This window comes from Carcharodon carcharias, chromosome 4, assembly GCF_017639515.1.
Source record: "Carcharodon carcharias isolate sCarCar2 chromosome 4, sCarCar2.pri, whole genome shotgun sequence".
NCBI classification, from domain to species: Eukaryota; Metazoa; Chordata; class Chondrichthyes; order Lamniformes; family Lamnidae; genus Carcharodon; species Carcharodon carcharias.
In genome coordinates this window covers 72,017,131-72,043,672 of record NC_054470.1, presented here as the reverse complement: position 1 = coordinate 72,043,672, position 26,542 = coordinate 72,017,131, and the positions used below count along the sequence as shown (strand labels likewise).

Genomic DNA, 26,542 nt, shown 5'->3' with positions numbered 1-26,542 from the left:
ACCATAATTCATTGCCTCTGAAGTGTTTCCAAGGCATTTTTCAAAGCACAATATAATCCTTTCTTCCTAACTGCTAGGTCAACCATTGAGTGATACGAATGGTATTCATGGAGATATATACAGTCCAAATTGTCAACCTTTCAGGCTGAACAGGATGCATAGTTCAAGTGGTAGAAAGGAGGTAAGGACAAATAGAAAGGCAATGTAGTTTGAAAATCACAGATCAATGGTCTCTTTCTGAAGAACTCTGTGCTAAAGCCAATTATTTTATCAAGTTTTGTGAAAGACTAAAACAAAAATGTTAAAATACTCACCAAAAAGTCTTCCATGTGCTATCCGGATGGTTCAGAGAATTTATCCAGTGAGCAACTGAACATACTGACCAAGAATATCCCAGATTGAATCCTCAGTGTGCACTGAGTTAATCTGATCTGTTTCAATGCCCCTAAATTAAAATTAAATTAACATCTATCCAACTACTCCTGCTGGAATGGAAGTTAATGAGTAGGGATATTGAATTAGGACAGGATCAAGCCACCCCGACCCTCTGTAGATGAATACCCCAATGATACAGTATTAATGTTCAAGTAAGAGAACAATGAATACTTACGGTGCTGGGGGGGCACAGTATCTCTAGAATCATATCTATCAATTTCAGGTTGGAAGACAATAGGTGAGGGAGAAGGAAGAAATTTAAAAAAGACTTCTCTAAACCCAAGCATCTCCTTTTTGCAAATCCAGTATGGAATTGAATTATTTCTGAAGTTCAATGTTCAAGGGTAGAGAAGGGGAATTCTCAAAAGTAACATTTGGCTTTGCAATTATTTCATTTCTCTCTACATGTTAACAAAACTAGAGAAATATTAGTCATCACCAGACACAAAGTCAGTAACATTCAATTAACGAAAAATTAGCTGCTGCAGTAATCACCACTAACCAAGCTAGCAGAATAGAGTTTATCTATATACGACCAAAACACCATTAATGAGACATTTTTCTACCTCAAAAATTTATCATAGCTGTGGCTTATTTCATTCGGTGTCTCTCTGGCTGTTTGTACAAGCCAAGGGTGTTTAATCACCCTGAGATTTAAGGTAGCAACTTACTTCTTTAAACATAGTAATCAAACGCAATTTGGAACCAGTTTATAACTGTTGAAACATGTTCCGATCAGCAATCTGCATTCAAACTGAGGCAACAAAAAAATCAGTTCTGTTGAAGGGTCATGAGGACTCGAAACGTCAACTCTTTTCTTCTCCACCGATGCTGCCAGACCTGCTGAGTTTTTCCAGGTAATTCTGTTTTTGTTTTGTAAAAAATTACAAATACTAAGAGTTGAGAGGGAAAACACCTGGCTAAGTGACACCATTCATTTTATGTCTTATTTCCAAAAAATTGATGCAAAAGGCTTAAATATTGTGATACCATCCAAAGATTATCCGAATAATAGATAAAAGGTAAAGAACCTTGGTGGGGCAGGGGTTAGGAGCTTTAGCTAGTCAATGACTGCTCATGTGGGCATCCAGGTTAATTCTGTAACTCACTTCATGAAATTTTATTGATCCTTAATTTCTTACTGCAGAACAATAATGTAAAGACAGCACAAATAACCTCAGTGCTCTGAAGTTACTAGTATTTTCTCAGAACATTTCTGTGCCCAAAATTAATGAATTTACCTGACATCTGTGATGATGATGAGGTGTTCACAGTCACCTTGGTGACAATATAAGTATGGATAGCCAATCTTAATGCACATATCATTGAATGTGTAGTCCTCCATTTTAGCTGTACTAAATTTCCCACAACCTCTGTCATGGGACTCCGCCCATTCAATAATGGTCCTATAAAGAGAACAAGTAGAAATAATCTTGTAGGGCAAAACAGATTGTGAAAGTATAAGGAGACAAGTGAAGCTGACAATGTAAATGGAGGAAGCTGTATTCAGGTAATTAAGTTATACTAATTTATAGATTATTCATTACCCATTAAGCTTGTTAGAATGACAACCATTCATCAACACAGGTCCAGTGAATCACTAGAGGAGGATATGAAATTGGATAGTGGCACTGAACTGGTATCATGGCCAACTTTGCCCTTAAGCAACTCCAATAAAAAAAAGTTGGCATTCATGGCACAGCTGGGACTTTCTTTTTATAAATGCTAAACACGAGTTAGCTTGGATACTGGAAATTCTTTCCCCTGGGATCAGTACAATGGAAAAATGGATTTGATTGCTCACTTCAACTACAATATCTTGGTTGCTGTATCAAGTAATGGTCATTGCTACTCTTCATTTTGTATTCCGCTCCCTTCCATAGCTGGAGTCCCTTTTAAATAAGATTTGAATTAAGAAGCTTCCTTAGCCAAAAGAAATCTCAAACTTGTTGGAAATTATTTGATTTGATTGCATATTCACACAGCTGAACAATATCTACCACACTTCTGCAACTCAACCACACCTTCAACTCTGCCTCCGATGCCCCAAATCCCATGAAAAGCATTACTCTCTTTCTCACCCTGGCCCCTTCACAGGTACATCTCTCATTTCTGCTCCCTTAAGTGCAATGGATGTAAGCTTAAATGGATACGGTAAACAACTGGTTTAGCCATTCAACGCCAGACCTGACTGGACCATAAATCACCTTCAGATCCTGCTCCCCTTTGTCGAAACTGCTCAGTATTACAGGATCACCCTGAAATACAAAGGCAGCCCCTGGTTTCTTTTCTCTGCTGCAAACCATCTTCTAAAACTCCTCTCTCTCTCTCATCTTCACCCTCATCAACAGCGGTGAGGAGCTAATGGGCTTTCTTGTCACTAAGATTGAGACCAACTGATCAGATGCCTCTGTAACTTACCTCACTTCCTCTAGCCCACCAGGCCAAACTTCTTCAAAGATTTCCCTCTCCCTAGCCTTGAGCTCACATCTTTCTCAAGCTTCTCCTATCCCACGAAATATCCACACCATCACAACACCACTTTATGTTCAGCTCCGTAAAGTCACTTGAGTCCATCTCTGCCTCAGCTCATCTACTGCTGAAACCCGTTGCCTCAAGACTTGACTATTCCAGTGCATTCTTGGCTTCTGTCTCACCTTCTACGCTCTGCAAACTTGAGGTCATCCAAAAATCTGCTGCCCAAGACCCATACAATCATCACCCCTCCGCTCACTGACCTACATTGGTTCCTGTTTATGCAAGGGTCTCAAAAGCCCACCATGGCTTCACCCGTCCATATCTCTGCAACCTCCTCCAGTCTGACAACTTTGGGATCTTTGTAATCCTATTCTGGTCTTTGAACACCCATGGTTTTAATTGTTCCACCTTTGGTGATTGTACCTTCAGCTGCCAAGGCCCCAAGCTCAGGGCTTCGTTCCCTAAACTTCCACCTCTTGACTTCTCTCTCCTCCTTTCAGACACTCCTTAATTATTATCTTTTGGACCAAGCTTTTAGTCATGTGCCCTAAAATCTCCAGATGTGGTTAGGTGTCAAATTTAGTTCAATATATCTCCTGTGGAGTGCCTTGGGATGTTTTACTATTTTAAAGGCTCTATTTAAATTCAAGTTCTTGTTGTAGTAGAGGCAAGTAGTCACATACGTCATGCGTTTGATACCCTCAGCTACCTGGTCAGGAAAGGAAATTACCATAAGACATAGGAGCAGAAATTAGGCCAATCGGCCCATCAAGTCTGCTCTGCCATTCAATCATGGCTGATAAGTTTCTCAACTCCATTCTCCCGCCTTCTCCCCGTAACCTTTGATCCCCATACCAATCAAGAACCTATCTATCTCAGTCTTAAATACACTCAATGACCTGGCCTCCACTGCCTTCTGTGGCAATGAATTCCATAGATTCACCACTCTCTGGCTAAAGAGGTTTCTCCTCATCTGTGTTCTAAAAGGTCTTCCCTTTACTCTGAGGCTGTGCCCTCGGGTCCTAGTCTCTCCTACTAATGGAAACATCTCCCCCAAGTCCACTTTATCCTGGCCTTTCAGTATTCTGTAAGTTTCAATCAGATACCCCCTCATCCTTCTAAACTCCATCGAGTATAGACCCAGAGTCCTCAAAGGTTCCTCATATGTTAAGCCTTTCATTCCTGGGATCATTCTCGTGAACCTCCTCTGGACCGTCTCCAGGGCCAGCACATCCTTCCTGAGATACGGGGCCCAAAATTGCTCACAATATTCTAAATGTGGTCTGACCGGAGCCATATAAAGCCTTAGCAGCACATCTCTGCTTTTACACTCTAGTCCTCTCGAAATAAATGCCAACATTGCATTTGCCTTCCTAACTACCGACTCAACCTGCAAGTTAACCTTAAGGGAGTCCTAGTCCAGGATTCTCAAGTCCCTTTACACTCCAGAATTATCTCCCCATTTAGAAAATAGTCTATGCCTCTATTCTTCCTACCAAAGTGCATGACCTCACACTTCCTCACGTTGTATTCCATCTGCCACTTCTTTGCTCATTCTCCTAACCTGTCCAAATCCTTCTGCAGCCTCCCCGCATCCTCAATACTACCTGTCCTTCCACCTATCTTTGTATCAACTGCAAACTTAGCCAGGGTGCCCTCAGTTCCTCCATCTAAATCATTAATGTATAAAGTGAAAAGTTGTGGAACTCCACTAGTCACTGGCCGCCATCCTGAGAAGGACCCCCTTATCCCCACTCTCTGCCTCCTGCCAGACAGCCAATCTTCTATCCATGCTAGTACCTTGCCTCCAACACCATGGGCTCTTATCTTACTGAGCAGCCTCCTGTGCGGCACCTTGTCAAAGGCCTTCTGGAAGTCCAAGTAGATATCATCCATTGGCTCTCCTTTCTCTAAACTACTCATTACCCCTTCAAAAAATTCTAACAGATATGTTAGATGAAACCATGCTGACTTTGCCCGATTTTACCATGCACTTCCAAGTATTCTGAAATCTCATCCTTAATTATGGACTCTAAAATCTTACCAACGACCGAGGTCAGGCTAATTGGCTAGTAATTTCTCATCTTTTGCCTCACTCCCTTCTTAAACACGGGGGTTACATTAGCGATTTTCCAGTCCTCTGGGACCCTCCCTCACTCGTGATTCCTGAAAGATCACCACTAATGCCTCCACTATCTCTTCAGCTATCTCCTTCAGAACTCTGGGGTGTAATCCATCTGATCCAGGTGATTTATCCACCTTCAGACCTTTCAGTTTTCCTAGCACCTTCTCCTTGGTAATGGCCACCATACTTACCTCTGCCCCCCCGACTCTCTTGAACTTTGGGGATGTCACTCGTGTCTTCCACTGTGAAGACTGACGCAAAGTACCTATTCAGTTCCTCCGCCATTTCTTTGTTCCCCAATACTACTTCTCTAGCGTCATTTTCCAGCAGCCCAGTGTCCACTTTTGCCTCTCTCTTACCCTTTATATATCTAAAAAAACTCTTGCAATCTTTTATATTACTGGAAATTACATAAAACTTTGCATTAGAAAATTTTACAAGGACGATTGTACCTGCTCAAATCTCTGCACTCAGAATATCTCAAGTCATTATAGAAGGTTCCTTCAAAGAAGAAAAAGGCTGACTTGTACAAGTCCTATAAAAAAGTAAGATTGTAATTTTTATTCATTGAATACTTAATTCTTAAAATTAAAAAGGCAAGTAAATTAGGTGAAACAACAGGCATTAGCAACAAATGGGAAAAATGATTTTAAGAGGATGAGAATGGAACTAGGAAAGTAAACAGAAACAATTTAATGACAAATATATAAATAGAACAGCATGAGAGTGAGTTATTCCACCCTGTCGGAATAATGTTGGAATAAACAACATTTAAAAGGGTGAGTTAATAAAATCGAGGAGAAATGTATTCCAATAAAAAGCATGAACAAACTAGTTAGACATTATATATGAATAAAGAAATAAGGGCAAAATGAAACTAAAGGCATAAATTAAGCCCATAGACCACAAAGCAAAGAATAACAAAAGGGAATACAAAATGGGTTAGGAAAGAAATTTTAAAAAGCAATTACGAAGACAAAACAATACTATAAAATTTAATTATTGACGTATACAAAAAGCAATATTAAGATATTCTACAGACAAAAATAAAATCAACATAGGGATCAGGCCACTAAAGGATGCACACAATAAACTCACAGGTAATGACAGCGAAATGGCAAAAATATTGCAAACTTTGCCTCGGTATTTACTAGGGTGATAAAAATAGTACATATAATATTAGAAGAGATTGACATGAGTGCTTTTAGGATACTGGTATACAATAATGTGGCAAGGATTATCCAAATTCAAATTCGTTAAAAATATCAAGCAAGAGACTTTAACAACCTCATAATAACAGGAAACAGCAAAAAAGATATTTTTCCAATAGCAAGTTCACAGAAACTGCATTGTAACACACATCCTGCATTATGTAACATTCATCACAGAAATGTTTGAGACATTCAGGATACCATGCAAAAATATGAAATAAACTAAACATTTATCCTATCCCATTAAAATCATCTGAATGGAAATAATATCAAAAGGATGACCGGACACTACTTCAAAAATCAAATAAACAGGAACAATTGGGAAGCCACTTTCACTTATCGATCCTGGTAATGGTCATTACGCACTAGGACGCCAGCCACAATAACTGTTGCCATGGTTTTGATAGATTTGTATCTTGCCAGTCCTTTGTGACATATCCATATTGTTTTTCAGGGCTACTGACTACACTGATCACATTGTTTTCTTATTAGATTGCTCGTTTCAACTGCTGTCTAATGAATTATCTTAATTGTATTGAAATTCTTTTTTAAAATGTAACATATTGGTGTCCATCTTTGATTAAAACTATAGAGTGTAATTGAATCATCACAAAGAGAAACAGAAAGTTCTGGAAAAACTCAGGTCTGGCAGCATCTGTGGGGAGAGTGAAACACAAAGTTAACATTTTGAGTCCAATATGACTCTCCTTCAGAACCAAGTTCTAGTCCAATCGGATGGAGGAATTGTTGGGTGTGATTCCAGGGATTGAGTTGGGTCAAGTGGATCAAATGTCAGGAAGGAAATATTATCCAAGAAAATTACAATCGATCACTTTACAAGTGATGTAAATTCTTAAAGGCCCTTTTCAAACGTCTTTAAAAAAATTACAGATTCTACAGACATTTTATTTTCCTTCCTATGCTGCTTCCAGGCCAAAGGTCATCACACTACACTGCACTTTCCAGCATAACTCACGATTGACAGTCCTTGGAAGTGGTCACTGTGCACAAGTTCATGAGGGTAACCTTAGCACAGACTAGGAATCTAACTTGGGGTCTCTTGTCTCCATACGTTATTAGTGCAAAAGAGATGTCATTTTCCGTAGGGGCATTTGGAGGAGGGAACTGCTCATTCTTCAAGTACAAATCTTGCCGCAAAGTTCAAACTATTCAACTGTAAGAAAGCCCCACACCGTTACTTGTACAGAGTTTGATCCTGTCCACCCCAGGTGTCCACAAGTGCATTTTCCAGCAAGTCATTGCACAAGAATCAGTAGTAGTTTATTCTGCCTTATTAGCTGCCTACTGGGTTCTCAGGGTAGAGATAAATCCTAATTGTCCTGGTTGAACACAAAGCTCAACACAAGACAACTTGTGACCGTCCAGTTCAGTCTGCAAACGTGACCTAAGCTTCTGGTCATTTGTCATTTTAATTCTCTATCCCACTCATATTCTGCCGTCCGCCCCCTATAATATTCCAATGATCAACATAAGCTCAAGTAACAGCAGCTCACCTTTTGATTAGGCACTTTATAGCCTACAAGGCTCAGAGTCTAACAATTTCAGATCATAACTATCAAACCTCCGCCCATTTTTTCAGGCTGCACCTGTTGCTGATGATTCTGCTATTTCCATTTACCTCTCTTCTTTTGTTTCTTTACATGTCCCATTATCATCCCCCTTTCCTTGTGCCACTATCCTATTGTCATTTAATCTCTCCCGCCACCTGATCTTAAACATTCCCTTTTTTTCATTCTTTCTCTTTGCCTGGCTGTATAACTTGCTTAATACCAACTACATCACAAACCTTTTCCAGTTTGATGAGAAATTATCAACCTGAAATGTTAACTTTGTTTCTCCACAGATACTGCCTGACAATATATACAACCTTCTGTGCCTGCATCCTATCCCTTGGTCCCATCATTGCTAATCTCCATCTTCTATTGCATCAAATTAAAAACGTATCCTCATTTTCAAATCCATCCTTAGCCTTGCCTAACCAGCCCCATATTCAAGTCTGTGTTCTTCAGTTCTTGTACTGACCTCTACACTGACTCAATCCCTCCCCCTCCAATTTAGTCCATGAGCTACGAGGGCACTCAGTTAAGCCACTGTGTAAATAGGAACAGGTTTTAATGAGAAACTTATTATAGTGAGCATTCATGCCACTGACCAGTCACTATAACCAGGTTCCACAGTAGGTGGATGTTTCAATTAATACTAATCAGGAACGGATTTAACAAATAAACAAACGGTTTCCTCTGACCTTTCCCAACTTCCTTCCTTGGGTGTTAAGTTTGAAGTCACTTGAGAAGGCTGCCCATGGCTAGCTGACCAGGATAGCAACATGGTAACTTAGTACATGCAGCAATGTAGATCTAAGTACAACTCCTGTGGGGAGGGGTCTGCAGGCTGGCGCTGAAGGCTTTTGGACACCCTCTCAAAACCATCTAACAAGATGGTTTGGTAAGAAGAAATGGGTAACATCCAGACTGTTGCTTGAAAACCTTTAACAACTGAGCTATTTTTCACTGACAAATCATGTCTTGATACAGAATAATGTAATTTATTATTTATGAAGAAGTGCATTTATATAGCACTTTTCATAACCTTGGAACAACATTTCCAGCCAATTAAATACTTCTGAAGTGGAGCTATTGTTGTTAATGTGGGAAACTGTAATGTAGGAAACGCGATTGCCAATTTGTGCACAGCTAGGTCCCACAACAGTAATCTAATGGTCAAATAATCTGTATTTGTAATAACGTTGTTTGAGGGCTGAATATCAGCCAGGATATCAAGAAGAACTCCCCTCTCTCCTTCAAAACCACATGGGATATTTTATGTCACCTGAGAGGGCAGAGGAGACCTCAGTTCAATATTTCATCATAAAAACAGCAACACCAACAATACAGCGCTCCATCAGTATTGCACTGGAGTGCTAAGTAGATTATCTGTTCAAATCTCCAAAGTGGGGCCTGAACTCTGATTCAAGTGAATATTATTAATGACTAAGATAAAAGCAAAATACCGTGGATGCTGGAAATCTGAAACAAAAACAAAAATAGCTGGAAAAACTCAACAGATCTGACAGCATCTGCAGAGAGGAACACAGTTGATGTTTCGAGTCCGTATGACTCTTCATCAGAATATATTATTAATAGTCCTTTTTCAAGTTCTGTTTATTGACATCTACCAACAGAAGTCTGCCAGTGTCCTTGTTGTAGTAATTCCACCTGTACAGCTATACTTTTATTTTTATTTACATTAACCACCATATTTATAACTGATAGATAAGGGTTTCTGTTTACATGGCAGTCAATGGTTTTGTAAAAGGGGACTGCAATATTAGCTCTGCTCCAATTAGGCTACCTTTAAAATATAGCCTGGAAATATGCATTTTATTTTGTTTGAGTCTTTTGTCCAGAAGTTTTCTGATTCAGTTTCAGTCATGTACAGCCTCATCCAATTGTCTATTCTTCAAGCACATGCACAAGTAGTATGCATCAACAAGCAACTCCATCAAAAATAGCAATACACCTGATCCCTCAATATCCACTGACATCTCTGTGGTATGAATTGTTAAACAATTTAGAATGAGAACCTTAAGCTGATATTCCCTTCCCTGAGCACCGAGGATATATGTAATTCCTCTATTGTCACCATATCATTCCATCTGGCTCAAGTACATATTGCCTTGACCAACTGGTAATTAACGCAGCTATACTTTACTTTCAATTTTACTCCTACACTATCAATGTATATACCAAACCAAAACTTTGCTGCCTTGGTCCTTTCTCTCACCAAATTCCCACACGCTTTACCTCACAGACCTACAAAGGTTCCTGTTGAAGCAACGCTTTAATTTTAAAATTCCTTTAAAATTCCTGTGAAGTGCTTTGGAACCTTTTCTAATATTAAAAATACAATATAAATACAAGTTGTTTTATTAACTGTCAAGTATACTGTTTACTAACAGGCTACATTTCTTCAAAGAGTATAATGCTGTTAGTTATGTACTATTGTACTGAGCCCAATGTGCTATTGTACTGATACAATGTCCTGCATCACTATTTAAACACAGCTGCTGAAATATTAATGAGTCAGTGTGCCTTGTAAACTCTGGAAATTCAGTGTAATGGCCACTACAGTGAGAAAAGCTTAATCACTTGCTATGTACAGACTCAGCTGGATGCATGTACTGAGTTGCCAGAGCAGCTGGACAACAGTAACTATCCTGTGAACAGCAGCAAAAGATCATTCAACACTGAGCTCCAGCTGATCCAAGAAACACAATTGCCTTTGCCACTAAGACATAATCAAAATTGTTATTCCCTCTGCCAAAATTTCGGACAGTGTTGTTAGAGACATAAGAAATACTCTCAAAGGTGCCAAGAAATCTTTGAGAAATACCTGCAAAAGAACTTGCAAGGCAAGTTGTTTGAAATGTGACCATATTTGCCAGATGGAGATACGCAAGTTAAAGAGTTTTGTTTTTGCTTTCAGACAGCACTGTCCCTTCTTCTGCTATTAACACATTCTGCTACTTTGCTTTCAGACAATACTGACCTTTATTGCGCTATTAACATCTACTCAGGACTAAAGCGTCTGTCTTTAATACTAGCATTACCACTCCCTTTGTCTTGTGTTGCAAGACATCTTTGTCATTTAATTTCTTCTACTCTCCAACCTACCCCTGACCTTCTATTTTGTTCCACTTGCCCCTCCCCCTTTTTTCAACAGCTCAAACTCATCATATTTCTGCCTCTCTCCAGTCCTGAAGAACAATCATTTTGAATTTATGACCCCAGTTGATGTTACGACTGGACAAGCCAGATCCCAGGTTGGAAGCCGGCTTGATAGATTCTAACTTTTATTTTTTTGTTTAGATACGTGGGGAGTGGCTACTGAACAGTCACAGGAGTCAGCTGATGAACTTTTAACAAAAGAATAAAACATTTATTAAACAGGAAAGCTGAACTGTATTACAATACTCTGACACCCACAACTAAACCTTTATAGATATATGCAGATTTGTGAGGATAACATAAGTAACAAAAGCTATCTTATACTCTAATGTTCCCAGTAAGTACACAGTCCATATAAACCAATAGGCGACTTGTAGTGAGCCACACCCCACTCTGAAACCAAGTGACAGATGCCACCCCTATGGATCTCTCATCAACTCCCCCCTAGATGCTTGTCACACCATGAGCCAACCGGTCTCAATGGACACCCTCATGTGAAAGACGGAGTTCAATCTCCATTCCCGAAGAACTCGCTCTGGAATCTTTTCGGAAACAAAGCTTTCCCTCAGACGCCTTCCACAAGAGTCCACTGCCAGGGTTTCGAACTCTCCTTCCGATGTTCCTCTCTCCTGGATTGCCACAAGCATTCAAGCTTCTTTCCACGCATACTCTCTCTCACTGACTCAGCCACGCCAACAGAACACCACTGCTTCATATGCCCATAGTAAAGAGTCACAGGCCTTCAGCTGTTCCCCTGCATCTTCTGGCTTCTCTCACACCTGTATCGCTTTACATCTGCGTCCTGTAGCTTTCTTCTCTTTAAGCTTGCAGTTTGGAGCCCTCCTCTCTGCTCCTTACTTTCACTTCCACAGAATGGAACCTTATCCAGATTCCTGTCCTTGTCCTTTGACTAGACTGCCCGCTTGGGACCTTTCCTGTTCCCTGGATTTGGGGACTTTCTTCTTTAGTTTCTGGAACCTCCTTCTGCATTTTCCTCTCCTGCCCAGTCTCTCTTAGCAGCTGGCTTCAATTTTAGTTTGGGATTTGCTATCTGTCCCTCTGCTATCCAGTCTCTCAGAATCCTAGCTTCAACTGAATTCAAACTATTTTTGTTCAGTTTTGTGTGGGTTTTTTTTAACCTTTTGTTTGTTTTACTCCCTTCAAGAGTCACAAAATTTTCATTAAAATGCAGGCATCCTTTAAAGTGAAATTAAAACTCAACTTCTCCTTTTCTTGACACACAAATACAAAAATACAAATCAAACTTAAACAGTAAAGCTAAAACTCATTCCTAAAACCTACAAATACAATATAACTTACTTAAACTCTCTTTTTCCTAAGAAATTTGAAACATTAACACTGTTTCCCTTTCCACAGATGCTGTCAGACCTGAGATTTTCCAGCATTTTCTGTTTGTGTTAAAGATTTGCCCATCAGCTTTTGTATACAGGGTCTAGATGGATCACAAGGAAACAGAAATGCATACCTTGCTAATATGTTCCGGAGCCAGGTCTGGAGTGTTGCTGAATTCTCCACCAATCTGAAGGTCACTAACACAAGAGATGGCATCCCTCAGCTCAGTTAGCTTCTGACTTCCAAACACAAGAAGTGTATGGTGGGGCTTCTTCTCCCTGTGCTATCAGCAAATAACTGGAATGCTTCAGTGGCATTACAATATCTTTGAACTAAAAAACACAATTATTTCACTAAACAAAAACAGTACCAAATAGACTTGTACATTGTGTAGCTATCAGCAAAATGGAACTGTTTCAACATTAACACAAAAACACTTGGTGAAACTCAATGTGCTTCAGAGCTTGTCTCCATGCCAACTGCAAGTTTATACAGCGAATAACCAAGTTACAGAGATGAGGAATGTTCCAGGTTCAATCCCCAAATAAGCTAACCTCAGCCCCAGTAGCAGGAAAGCATTACAATCAAGCTCAGCATTCGGCATGAGTTAGGGCTCCAATGCTGGAAGAGTTGATTAGGATGTAAAACATAAAAAGGATCATGTAGTAATGATACATGTCAGGGCCCTAACTTGCTGATATGAAAAATGTGTCTCACCAGAACATTACAGCATTAGTTAACATGCTAAACTTGACTTAAAAACACTTAATCATTAAAAGGATCTGAAAATGATAAATCATAAAGAGTACTTTCTAAATGGTGGAAAGCTAGATACAGTGAAGGCCGAAATAGAATTAGGGTCCATATACAAAGATAATTAAAATGTTGTGGCCATGCAAAACAAAATAATGATAAGCTTAACCAAAAATAAGGTGAGGACTTTGGACTGTAGTGGGAGTGTTTGGAGTGGAATAAGGCCGCTAGCTTGGTTATTATTCTTTAAAGGGAGTAACTGATGAGCTTAATCTAAAGGGAAATCATGGCAACAGAGTTTGTACCCATGATATGCTCCTTCTGCACTATGTGGGAAGCCATGGACACTTGTGTGCAGCAAGTGTGTCCAGCTGCAGCTACTGGCTAACTGTATTTCAGAGCTGGAGCTGCAGGTGGATTCACTGTGGAGCATCCGCAATGCTGGACAGCACGTTCAGTGAGGTGGTCACGCCACAGGTAAACACTGAACAGGCAGAAAGCGGATGGGTTTCCACCAGGAGGAGTAGAGGAAGGCAGGTAGTACAGGAGTCCCCTGTGGCCGTCCCCCTCTCTAACAGATATACTGTTTTGGATACTGCTGGGGAAGACGACTTCTCAGAGGAAAGCAGTAAGAGCCAAGTCCATGGCACCACGGGTGGCTCAAGTACACAAGAGGGGAGGAAGAAGAGTGGCAGGGCTATAGTGATAGGGGATTCAATAGTAAGGGGAACAGACAGGCGTTTCTGCAGCTACAAAAGAGACTCCAGGATGGTATGTTGCCTCCCTGGTGCCAGGGTCAAGGATGTCTCAGAGAGGTTGCAGGGTATTCTATAGGGGGAAGGCGAACAGCCAGTGGTCGTGGTACATATTGGTACCAACGACATAGGTAAAAAAAACGGGATGAGGTCCTACAAGCTGAATATAGGGAGTTAGGACGCAAATTAAAAAGTAGGACCTCAAAGGTAGCAACCTCAGGATTACGACCAGTGCCACATGCTAGCAAGAGTAAAAATCACCAGGACGGGATGGGATGCATCTGAGGATGCTGAGGAAAGCGAGGGTAGAAATTGCGCAGGTATTGGCCATTATCTTCCAATCTTCCTTAGACATGGAAGAGATGCTAGGAGACTGAAGAATTATAAATGACACTTGTTCAAAAAAGGATCTAAGCTTAAACCAGGCAATTACAGGGCAGCCAATTTAACGTCAGTGGCAGGAAAGCTTTACGAAACTATAATTCTGGAAAAAAATAACTTAATACTTGGACAAGGATGGACTAATTATGGAAAGCCAGCATGGATTTGTTAACAGCAAATCATGTTTAATTAACTTGACTACGTTTTTTTGATGAGGTAACAGAGAGGATCGATGAGGGTAATATAGTTGATGTACTTATGGATTTCCAAAAGGTGTTTGATAAGGTGCCACATAGTAGGCTTGCCAGCAAACCTGAAGCCCATGGAATAAAAGAGACAGTGGCAATATGGATACAAATTTGACTGAGTGACAGGAAACAGTATTGGTGAACAGTTGCTTTTCAGACTGGTGGAAGCTATATTGCAGTGTTCACCAGGGATCAGAACTCGGACCACACTTTTCTTGAAATATATTAATGACTTAGACTGGGTGTACAAGGCACAATTTCAAACTCTGCAGATGACACAAAAATTGGAAGTAGAGTGAACTGGGAGGAGGATAGTGATAGACTTCAAGAGGACATGGTTAGCCTGATGGAATAGGTGGAAATGTGGCAGATGAAATTTAATGCAGAGAAGTAAAAATGGAAGAATGAGGAAAGGAAATATAAACCAAAGGGAACAATTCAGAAGCAAGTGCAGGATAGGGACTCTGGGAGTATATGCACACAAATCATGAAGTTGGCACAGCAGGTTGAGAAACTGGTTAAAAAAAAGGCATAGAGAATCTTGAGCTTCATAAACACAGGCAGAGAGTTCAAAAGCAAGCAAGTTATGATGAACCTTCATAAATCACTGGTTCGGCCTCAACTGGAAAATGTCTAATTCTGGATGTGAAGACTTTAGAAAGGGTGCAGAAAGGTTTATGAGAAAGGCTCTACAGATTATTGACTTCAGTTACAAGGAAAGATTGAAGAAACTGGGGTTGTCCTACTTAGAGAAGGTCGAGAGGTGGCAGAAGGGTCGAGAGCCAGAGGACATTGATTTAAGAACCAAAGGTGACACATAGTGAGTAGTTACCATGTGGAATGCACTGCCAGAAAGGATGTAAAGGAAAATTATCACAACTTCCAAAAAGGGACTTGATAAGCACCCAAAATGCAGGGCTGCAGGGACTAGCTCGCATGGGATGAATGAGTTGAATGGCTTCCTGCTGTTTTGTATCTATTCACTGATTCTAAACTAAGGCTAAAAGAATGTTATCCTTTATATCTATAGGTCTAGAACGCATGGGAGTAGAAGTTATGCTTCAGCTGCACAAAGGTCTAGTTAGACCACACTCTGAGCAGCTCTGGTCACCACATACGAGTAAAAATATATTAGCCTTGGAGGGAGTGCAATGCAGATTTATCAAAATGATACCTGGACTTAAAAGGTTAAATTACAAAGAGAGATTACAAAAACGTGGATTGCTTTCCCTGGAAATGTTCATATTAAATATGAGATTAATTGTTTTTCAATAACCAAAGGTATGAAGGGATATGGGGCAAAGCAGATATATGAAGTTGTTACAGATCAGCCAGGATCTCAAAGGCTTGAGCGGCAAATGGCCTACTTCGCTTATGTTCCTCTTTCAATCTTTAGCCAGCAGAAATAACTTAGTGCTTTGTCTAACTTACTCCACATAAAACACAAAGGGTTTGACACAGTTCTGTCCTAGAGAAATTGCTGAGCAACCACAGGTAAGGTAAAATTGTATTCTTTCGTGGGGTGTAGCCATCAATGACAAGCCGGCATTACCTAACAATTCCTAATTGCCCTTGAGGTAGTGGTGGTGAGCCCTCTTCTTGAACCACTGCAGTCCATCTGTTATCTGTAGAAGTTAATTATAACTGAGTGGCTGGCTAGGCCATTTCAGAGAGATTTAAGAGTCAAGCACATTGCTGTGGATCTGAAGTCACATGTAGGCTAGAACAGATTTCCTTCACCAAAAGGACATTAGTGAGCCAGATGGGTTTTTATGACAATCGATGATAGCTTCATGGAACCATTACTGAGATCACCTTTCAATTCCAGATTTATTAATCGAATTCAAATTCCATAAACTGCCATGGAGGGATTTAATCCATGTCCCCAGAACATTAGCCTGGGCCTCTGGATTACTAGTTCAGTGAGATTACCACTACACCACCATCTCCCCTAATTCTAATTCTAGTAGAAAACACCGTAAATACACTCAGGGTATATTTACTTCAACATTTATTACTGTTCAGCAGCCAAGGGAGTAAACCACAACATTTGCCATTTTATTCAAACTTTTGGTTGTCACTGAGTTGGGCTTTCAGCATAGGACTGACCAGCAATGGTACTAAAATACAAAGTTAGTTTTTTTATGTTGATACTAGAAGGCCACTAGCAACTTAGAAGCACCAAACCTGTTACTATTGTGCTACTGACTGTTGTGCATATGGCCTAAGTTGCCATTGCAGTAGACAGACTGCATATGACAAATCCCTGACTATAACATACTTCTTAGTTTTCAGACTTGTTTTACGATACACGACTAATAGAATCATAGTACAGTATAGCAGTAAAAGAAGCCATTCCGCCCACTGAGTCTGTGCTGGATTTTCGCCAAGAGCAACCCAGTTAGTTCCAGGCCACTGCTCTTTCTATAAATTCCTGCAATTTTTGCTACTTCAGGTATTTATCCAGGTCTCTTTTGAAGGCTACTATTCAAGTAGATCCACCAACCTCTCAGGTAATGCATTCCAAATCCTAACTGTTGACTAAAATGATTTTTCCTCTTACTGCCTCTTTATTTTGCCAATCACCTTAAAATTGTGATATATTGTATGCTCCGTCTTTGGTATGAGCTACAGTGATAGGTTCGTGCCAAAGGTTAGGGCTTATTAAATCAAGCAAAAAATAGCTGAATGGATAGTAAATTGGCTTCAAAACAGGAAGCATGGGTAGTTTATCAGACTGGAAGAGGGTATAAAATGATGTTCCACAAGGATCAATACTGTGTCCACATTTATTCATATTTTACATTAATAATTTGGCTTTAGGAAAAATAACTCATCAAAATTTCCACATGACACTAAATTGAGGGTGTAACTAACACTGAAGAAGAATGCAACATAATACAAGAATAATAAGAAACTTGCAGACCAGGCAGTTAAGTTGCAAATGAAGTTTAACATAGAATAGATATATGTGAGGTGATGCACTTTTTATAGGAAATACATCATTTACATCTTAGAAAATAAGAAACCGAAGGGGCTCAACAACCAAAGGGATATAGGGCTAGAGGTGAATGAATAATTAAAAATATCGCAAGTTAGAAAAACAATTAAAAATGCTAACAAAGCATGGAAATTTATTTCTGAGTTATGAACTCAAAAGCAGTGGATGTGAGAGGATGGCGCAAGACAAGACGAGCGTGACATACCATAACAGCAGATCTCCTGATAGGAGTAGCTACAAGCAGGGAGCAGGAAAATGTTAAACTTGTATAGGACACTGGTCAGACTACACTTAGAATGAAGTGAACAGTTTTAACCTCCATACTATTAAAAAAAGACATAGAAGCAATGGAGAAAATGCAAAAAAAACTTAAGAAAGGCAGTGGACAAAGGTTTCAGCTTTCAGGAAAGACTGAACAGATTGGGACTCTTTTCTTGAGAAGGATGAAAATTTAGAGAGGAACAGATAAATGAGTTTAAAATAATCAATGAGTTGGCAAGGATTGGTGTGGTGAGAATGTTTTGGATTCTCCCACAAGTGGAAACAAGGGCCATAAATACAACAGAGTTACTAATAACTTCAGTAAAGATATAAGGAGAAATTTCTTTACTCAGAGTGGGATTAGAATGTGGAATGCCCGGCCACAGGAAGTGAATAAGGAGAACGTGGATGCTTTTATAAGGAAACTAGACAAGTGCATGAGAGAAAATGGAATGGAAAGATATGCTGAAAGCATGAACTGAGGCAAACTGAATGGGAGCAAACCCATTGGGACTATAAACACTAGCACATTTTAGTTGGGTTGAAACTCTCAATGACTAAAACACAGTTTTGCCAATTTACCAAAAAACACACAAAAAGGTTAAAGATCACTCGATGCATGCACCGTGTGAATGAGTGTTGAGATCGCGTGCTGTATGGTGCTGCCTATCACTCATCTTTATTTACCAATCAGAAATGCTATTCATCATATCTGGATCCCTAAGTAGTCAACCTGTGACTAGTGGCTAACAAAATGGATATCACAGGTTGAACTTATAACCCAATACTCACCTTAATAAATATAATAGGGGAGTAGACATTAATAGTTAGGATCACTTCTCCAGCTGGAATGGAATCTTCTGGGTGACTGGGCTTCCTTCCTACAGCGTGCATTTCCTGAATTACACAAAATAAAGATAAAAGCATAAGACATAATCCATGTACTTAACTGCAGCAGTTAGACTTTTAAATTAAGTAGAATTTTGGGATTTTTGAAATTTAGTAACATTTAAGTCTGCCCTTAAATAACTGGATGCTTTGACTTGCTCCATCTACGATATGAAAAGTTTAACATCTAGTTCCACATGAGTTCAGAAGTTACTTATGGGTTTAGTGAGTGATAATGGAATAACATTCCCCTCCATTTCTTACAGATTAACAAAGAATAAAGCTACAGAAAAGTAGGCTTCATGGTTTTGATCATTTTATGCACAAACTATTTTATCAACAAATTCCAGCCCAATAATGTGCAAATTGGCCAGAAACTTTTGCGAAGGAACTGCAAATTGCCACCGTGAACTGCAAATTGTCACAAGCTCCTACACAATTTGCTCTGCTCCACTGTTAGCTTTGCCAAAACACCATCTTGCCCTAACTTACAAACGAACATATGAAATAGGAGAAGTAGGCCATTTGGCCCCTCGAGCCTGCAACACCATTCAATAAGATCATGGCTGAATGTTTGTGTTGAATTCCACATTCCCAACTACCCCTGATAACCTTCGATTCCCTTGCCTAATAAGCATCTGCCTACCTCTGCCTTAAAAATATTCAGTGATCCTGTTTCCACTGTCTTCTGAAGCAGAATGTTCCAAAGTCGCATAACCCTCAGAAAAAAATTTTCCTCATCTCTTTCCCTTAAGGGCGACACCTAATTTTAAAACAGTGCCCCCTGGTTCTGGACTCACCCACAAGAGGGAATGTCCTTTCCATGTCCACCTTGTCAAGACCATTCAGAATCTTATATATTTCAATCAAGTCACCCTTCACTCTTCCAAACTCCAGTGGAAACAAGCCCAGCCTGTCTAACCTATCCTCATAAGACAACCCGCTTATTCCAGGTAGCTATCTGGTAAACCTCTTCTGAACCGCCTCCAACACGTTTACATCCTTTCTTAAATAAGGAGACCAAAACTGCACACAATATTCGAGATGTGGTCTCACCAATGTCCTGTATAACTGAAGCATAACATCCTTACTTTTATAAAAACAAAAAAACTGCGGATGCTGGAAATCCAAAACAAAAACAGAATTACCTGGAAAAACTCAGCAGGTCTGGCAGCATCGGCTTTTATGTTCAATTCCTCTCGTAATAATGGATAGCATTCCATTAGCCTTCTTAATTACATGCTGTACCTACATACTAACTTTTAATGAATCGCACACAAGAACACATCGATCCCTTTGCACCTCGGAATTCTGCAGCCGTTCTCGTTTAAGCGATACTCTGCTTTTTATTCTTGCCAAAGTGAACAACTTCACATTTTCCCAAATTATATTCCATCTGCCATATTTTTGCCCACTGATCCTACCTATATCCATCTGAAAACTCCTTATGTCTTCTTCACAGCATACTTTCCTACCTATCTTTGACTTGTCTGCAAATTAAGCTACCATGCCGTTGCTCCCCTCATCTAAGTCATTGATGTAAATTATAAAAAGTTGAGGCCCCAGCAGAGACCCCTGCAGGACTCCACTCATCACATCCTGCTAATCAGAAAAAGACCCATGTATGTATGTTCTCTGTTTTCTGCCAGCCAGCCCATCTTCTAACGAGGGTAACATGCTGCCCCCTACACCACGAGCTTTTATTTTCTACAATAACCTCATCAAATGCTTTCTGGAAATCCAAGTACAATACATTGTTAGGAAATAGAGATAGTTTTAAATAAGTTATATGTGTGTGTGTGTGTGTGTGTGTGTGTGTGTGTGTGTGTGTGTGTTAGGAATAAGGTATGTCTTTAAGTTTAATTTGTATCTCTGTATGTGTGTGTTAAGAAAGGGTGGGACCTTGAGTTTTGGTTTCACTTTAAAAGATGCCTGCATTCTAATGAGGTTTTATGACTCTTGGAGGGGAGCTAAGACAAGTAAAAGGTAGAAAAAAAAAAACTGGGCTGCTGTCTAGCAACAGGTGGCCCACACAGGCAGGGAAAAACAGAAAGCAATTTTTGTTCGGTTGAAGCCAGGAGAGGCTGGACATAGCAGAGGGAAATGCAAAGGGAGCAGATTTCTCATAAGAACATAAGGAGGTCCCAGAAATCAAGGAGCAGGTCCTAAAGGAAAAAAAGAAAGTCCCAAGACCTTCTAGTCAAAGGGAGAACAAGAATCTGGAACAAGATCTTGTTCAGCGGAAGTGAAAGTAAGGGGCAGAGAGGAAGGCTCCAAGCTTAAAGGGAGAAAGCTGCAGGATGCAGATTTAAAGCAAAACAGACTTGTGAGAGGCCACAAGATCCAAGGAAACAGCTGAAGGTGTGAAACTCTTTACTAAGGGCATGTAAAGCAGTGGTGTTATGTTGGCACGGCTGAGCACTTGAGAGAGAGTGCGAGGAAGGCAAAGCTTGAATGCATGTGGCGTTCCAGGGAAGAGGAACATTGGAAGGAGAGCTCAAAGCCCTGGAGGTGGACCCTTGTGGAAGACATCTGAGAGAAAGCATCATTTGGGAGAAGGTTCCAAAGTGTGTTCTTTGACAGTGGAGATTGGAAACTTTTGTGTGAAAAATGGTGTTCAGTGAGACCAGTTGGCTCACACTGCGACAAACATCAGGGGGGAATTGATGAGAACTCCATAGCATCTGTTTGGGGGGACATCTGTCACTTGGTTTCAGAGTGTGGTGTGCCTAACCACAGATTGCCTATTGGTTTAAGTGGACTGTGTACTTACTATGAACATCAGAGTATAAAATAGCAAGTCCTCCCTTTAGGATTTTTCTTTATAGTAGGAATACACTTATTCTGAGTATTCTGAAATATCCCCTTAAAACGTCTTCCACTGCTTCTCTATTGATCTATCCACTAGCCTAGTATCCCAATTCACTTCAGCTAGCTCAGCTTTCATGTCCACATAGTTGCCCTTATTTAAATTTAAAATGCTACTCTTACGCCCACTCTTCTCCCCTTCAAACTGGATGTAAAATTCAATCATAATGTGGTCTCTGATACCTAGGGGTGCCTTAACTCTGAGTTCATCAATTAATCCTGTTACATTACACAATACCAAATCTAAAGTAACCTGCTCTTCAACTGGTTCTAGAACATGCTGTTATAAGAAACTTACTCGTGAGTTTCATGATATTGCTGGAATCTTGACATTAATTGTCCATTAAACTTGCCACAGAAAACTAATTTTAGTAATTAATAGCACAAGACAAATTTAACAATAATGGCAAGTATTAATAACAATAGAGAATACTGGAAAGACTTAGCAGGTGAGGCAACGCCTGTGGAGAGAAAAGCAGAGTTAAAGTTCAGGACGCTCAGTTTTGATCGAATGTCACTGCTCTTAAATATTAACTCCATTTCTCTCTCCAAAAAGGCTGCCAGATTCAGAGCATTTCTAGCATTTTGTTTTGATTTCAGATTTCCAATATTTTGCTTTTGTGATAATCATTATTGCCTGCCGATGAACCTCTCTGGCCCAGAAAATGAAGAATTAAAAGTAGGGAGTCTCATTCCTTCAGGTAATGAATTGTGGGAAATTTTAAAAATGTCAAATATTATTTTTTTACTGTAAATTGTGCCATAGAAGTCGACCCCATTTTTCCAGCCCCAAAAATCACGTTTTTGCACAGGCTCACCATACAAGTCGACACCATCACCCCCAACCACTCCACCTCCACCCCACCCCCCGCAACATCCATTTCAGCCATGATGTGCTATGCTCACGTTAGTAGTCAGCCTCAATTTTTCAGCCCACAAATGCACGTTTTACTTACTGGTACCTTATAACTGGACACAAGGGATTAGGCAAGGCCACATAAGTTGTATTGTGAAATTGCATGGAGTTTAAGATATACCCACTCTTTGCATCGGATGCCAATGACATTTCAGAATGGTGACCACCCACTTTTATACTCACGTACAAGTCAATCCCTGCTTTTGAAAGTATTTTGATGCTTAAAAGGTCAACTTATGTGAAATCTATGTTCAATTTTTTTATTATTCATCTCTCACAATCCAATTTTTCTTTCCTTCTTTACTTCTCTTCCTGTACCCAATTTGACATTGCATTCACCCACTTTAATTCACCCTCTTCCTTAATTATCAATCAATAAATCTCTTTGGTTAAGGAGAGAGACGGCTGTCTTGTCATTTGTCAAGGTACAAGGTGCATTTTCAGTGACTTGCAGCAGTCCACCAAAGATTTAAATACTTTTGCTTTATAATCTATAATACTCAATTTTCATGGAAGCAATGTGTCAAATAATCAGAAATTCAAACAGAATTTGCTGAAAATATGGTTCCTAAACCAAAACCATTAAAAATGATGATTAAGGCAAATGTACTTACATGTTCATGTTCAAACGTTTCCTGTCTACAGGTACGATCATATATCAAACGTTCCTCTCTCTTTTCAATTACTTTCTTTCGGATTCTGAACAAGAAAATAATTTCAAGGTAAGAGCTTGAGTTTGAAAACACAAATCTACAGCTACCCTACCACAGCATCCAACTGTTTGACTTCAACATTCTACCTGGAAGTCCATTCCAAATGCTAACAATCCTTTGGATTAGGAATTTTGACAATGGACTTAAATTGGCTTCCATTTTCTGCATACAAGCATTATTTAAAACAACTTTTGCTGAAGTTTCTTCTTCCACTCGTGTATATATAGCTTATGCGTGGTTTCCTTGAAATCATATCTGGATAAACAGATGTTAAAACTGCTACTTCAAAAAAAATCACATAATCCAGAGAAAATGCCATTTACTTGTGAAAGGAGCTGACAATGAGAAGGACATTCTCCTGATATATTTCAATATTTATTAAAATCCTTACGGTATTGAAATACATCACCTACAAGCACAGTGCAATATTATTAGGAAGGTTAGTGCAGTGGTTATGTTACTGAACTGGTGATCCAGAGACCTGGACTAATAATCCATAGAATGGAAGTACAGGTTCAACCATAGCATTGAGAACTTAAATTTAGTTTTTTTTTTAAGTCTCAAAATATAAAGTTGGTATCGGTAAAGTGAACATGAAGCTGTCAGATTGAGGTTAAAAATCCAACTGGTTCACTAATATGGTTCACTCGTGTGCTCTAGAGAAGGACACCTTCCGACCTTGCCCAGTTTGGGCTATATGTGATTCCAGTACCACACCAACATGGTTGACTCTTAATAGACTTCTGAAGAGGACTAGCAAGCCACTCAGTTGTACTAGGGCAACTAAAAATAGGCAATAAATGCTTCCCTGCCAGTGACGTTCACATCTATGGTATGAACTTAAGAAAGAACAGTTCCTTTATATGCCTGTCAGGATTTAGGTGGTGGATGAATGAAGAAGCCAGGCAAATGAGGGAATTAACACCATGACAAATATCTTAAATTTCGCAGCCTAGGAGCACTGTTCTGCACCCACCAACACCCCTCTCCCCACCATCCCCCAGCTCTGTGGTCTGGCAGCACCTTGGTTTTAAAATTGGAACATTTGATTTGCCACATGATGGTTATTTTAAAACTGGAGCACTGCTTTTCATTTCTTTAAAAAAAAAAACGTTGATGAGTGACTCCAAATACTTTTGTACGGCACTATGGCACATAGGTGCAAGTTTGTTCCAGCCACGGCACACAGTCCCTAAGTGCCAGTAACTCATTACTGGAAGAAGTTTTAAAATTTTAATCCTTGTTTTCAAAACTCTCCATGGCTGTGCTCCTCCCTATCTCTGTAACCTGCTTCATCCCTAAAGCCCACAGAGATCTCTGTCCTTAAATCTGATCTCTCAAACATCCCCTATATACCTTCAGCTATCTAAGTCCTGGAATTTCCTCTCTAAAACACTGCCTCCATCTCCTTCTTCAAAACATTGCTTAAAATCTACCTCTCCTTTCCTAGTTTCGCATTGTGGCTCAGTGTCACATTTTGATAAGGCCCCTGTAAAGCGCACCTTGGTATATATTATGATAAAGATGCCAAATAAATGCAAGTTATCAATACAAAACAACTGCGAAGCTCCCACTTTTCAGCCTAAACACCTTGAGAAATCATATAAGATGCCCCTTCAGTCACTGCACTTCCCTAGAACACTAAATATTTTAATGTATTCCAACTGCTCCAAGCATTTCCACTGCTACAAGACAGGGAAGAGTAAAAAAAAAAGTCTAAGGGAAGGGAACATGAGGTTGTCAGCCAAAGAGCAATGTTGAGAGAGTAGAGCAGAAACCGCTAGGATTTCATAGTTACGTGCACTACAATGGTGCAAGTAAAAGCTGACCTATCAACCCCAAAGACTGCATGAAATTTCCAATTTTGTACGTTGATGACAAAGTTCTACCAGTTAATTGAACACTACTAAGGCTGCTTTCATATTAAACAGATTCTAAAAATAGAAACAGATAATTCTGTTGCAACACTTATGCCCAGACTCATTTTCAGTTTTTACCTGATGGCTTTTCACCACACCAGCACAACCACAATATTATGACGACATTAAGATTTTGCATCTAACAGCTGAAACACCACTATGAACACAGGCAATTCGAACACCGTGCTGAATAGCCATCTGCCTTGGCTCAGCTGGTACTGTCCTTGCCAGAGTCATTATGTCAAAGGATCAAGTCCAGAGACTTGCGCACCAAATCTGGGTTGATACTTCCACATAGGACTGGAGTGTTTTGCACTGTCAGAGCTGCCATCTTGCGAATGAGGTATTAAACTAACAACCCAATTTTGCTCTCAGATGATGTAAAAGATCACATGGCACTTTTCAAAGACGTGCAAGCAAGTTCTACTGGTATCATGGTCAACAGGTACTCCTCATCCATCAATAAAACACATGATCTGGTCATTAATCTCATTGGTGTTTGTGTGTAAAAACTGGCTATTACGTTCCCCTACATTGCAAAGGTGACTACACTTGAAAAGTATTTAATTGGCTATAAAACACCTTGGATGTTTGAATGTTATAAATGACACTATAGAAATGCAAGCTCTTTCTCAACACTTATCACTGTGGTGCCAGTATCCTGCAAATGAACAAACTTCAAAAATACTGTAATTCAATATATGTTCCATGCTCCAATACTGCCGATTCTGGTATTAAAAGCAATGTAGTCTGCAATTAAAAATATAACTTTTTTAAAAGTCTAATGAAAATACCTGGTCATGAAGCTGTACTTCCTCCATAAACTGTTACCGCAGATAAAATGATCTTCCATCCAACTGGCTCTTTCTGGGATGTACACCTCTAATTTTATAATATTTTATCTTAAGACAAGTGAGATTACACATTTTAAAGGATAAGTTGAGCCTCAATGGGTCAGATCTTTTCTCATCTCTCTTTTTGTATGCTGATACAAAAACTCAATTTAAGTTATTTACTGTAAACAGTGCATATAATATATAGCACAGAAACAGGTCGCTTGATCCAATCAGTTCATTTATGCTCCATATGAACCTCCCCCCCATTTCTTCTTACCTAATTCTATCAGCATAACCCTCTATTTCCTTCTCTCTCATGTGCTTATCTGGCCTTAAATGCATTTATACTGCTTAATGCAACAATTCCACATTCTCACCACTTTGTGAGAAAGATTTCCTCTGAATTCCCTATTTGAATTCTTGATTATCTTATATTGGGGGCTTCTAGTTCAGCTCGTCACAATTTGATCCCTTTGGAAATTAATCCTAGTGCCTGGTTTGCTTTAATGGTCTTATTAAACTGTATCACTACATTTAGTCATTTGTGTACTTATACTCTTAAGGTTCTTTTCTTTCTCTACTCCATTTGGATTCTCACTTTCCTTACCAAAACGTAATACCTCACATTTACCCGAGTTGTAATTCATTAGCCA

The 26,542-nt window shown here is 39.6% G+C and overlaps 1 protein-coding gene across 1 annotated transcript in view; it reads right to left on the bottom strand.

Annotated features, from left to right (window-relative positions):
• Positions 1-26,542, bottom strand: part of snapc3 (small nuclear RNA activating complex, polypeptide 3) — a 49,590-nt gene that overhangs the window by 10,960 nt on the left and 12,088 nt on the right. The window contains exons 3-7 of the mRNA XM_041186556.1: positions 23,036-23,120; positions 18,542-18,646; positions 12,484-12,633; positions 5,491-5,573; positions 1,677-1,841 (exon numbers count right to left, since the gene is read on the bottom strand). Of these exons, the coding sequence (XP_041042490.1) occupies positions 1,677-1,841; positions 5,491-5,573; positions 12,484-12,633; positions 18,542-18,646; positions 23,036-23,120 (588 nt within the window). The remainder of the gene's footprint in view (positions 1-1,676; positions 1,842-5,490; positions 5,574-12,483; positions 12,634-18,541; positions 18,647-23,035; positions 23,121-26,542) is intronic.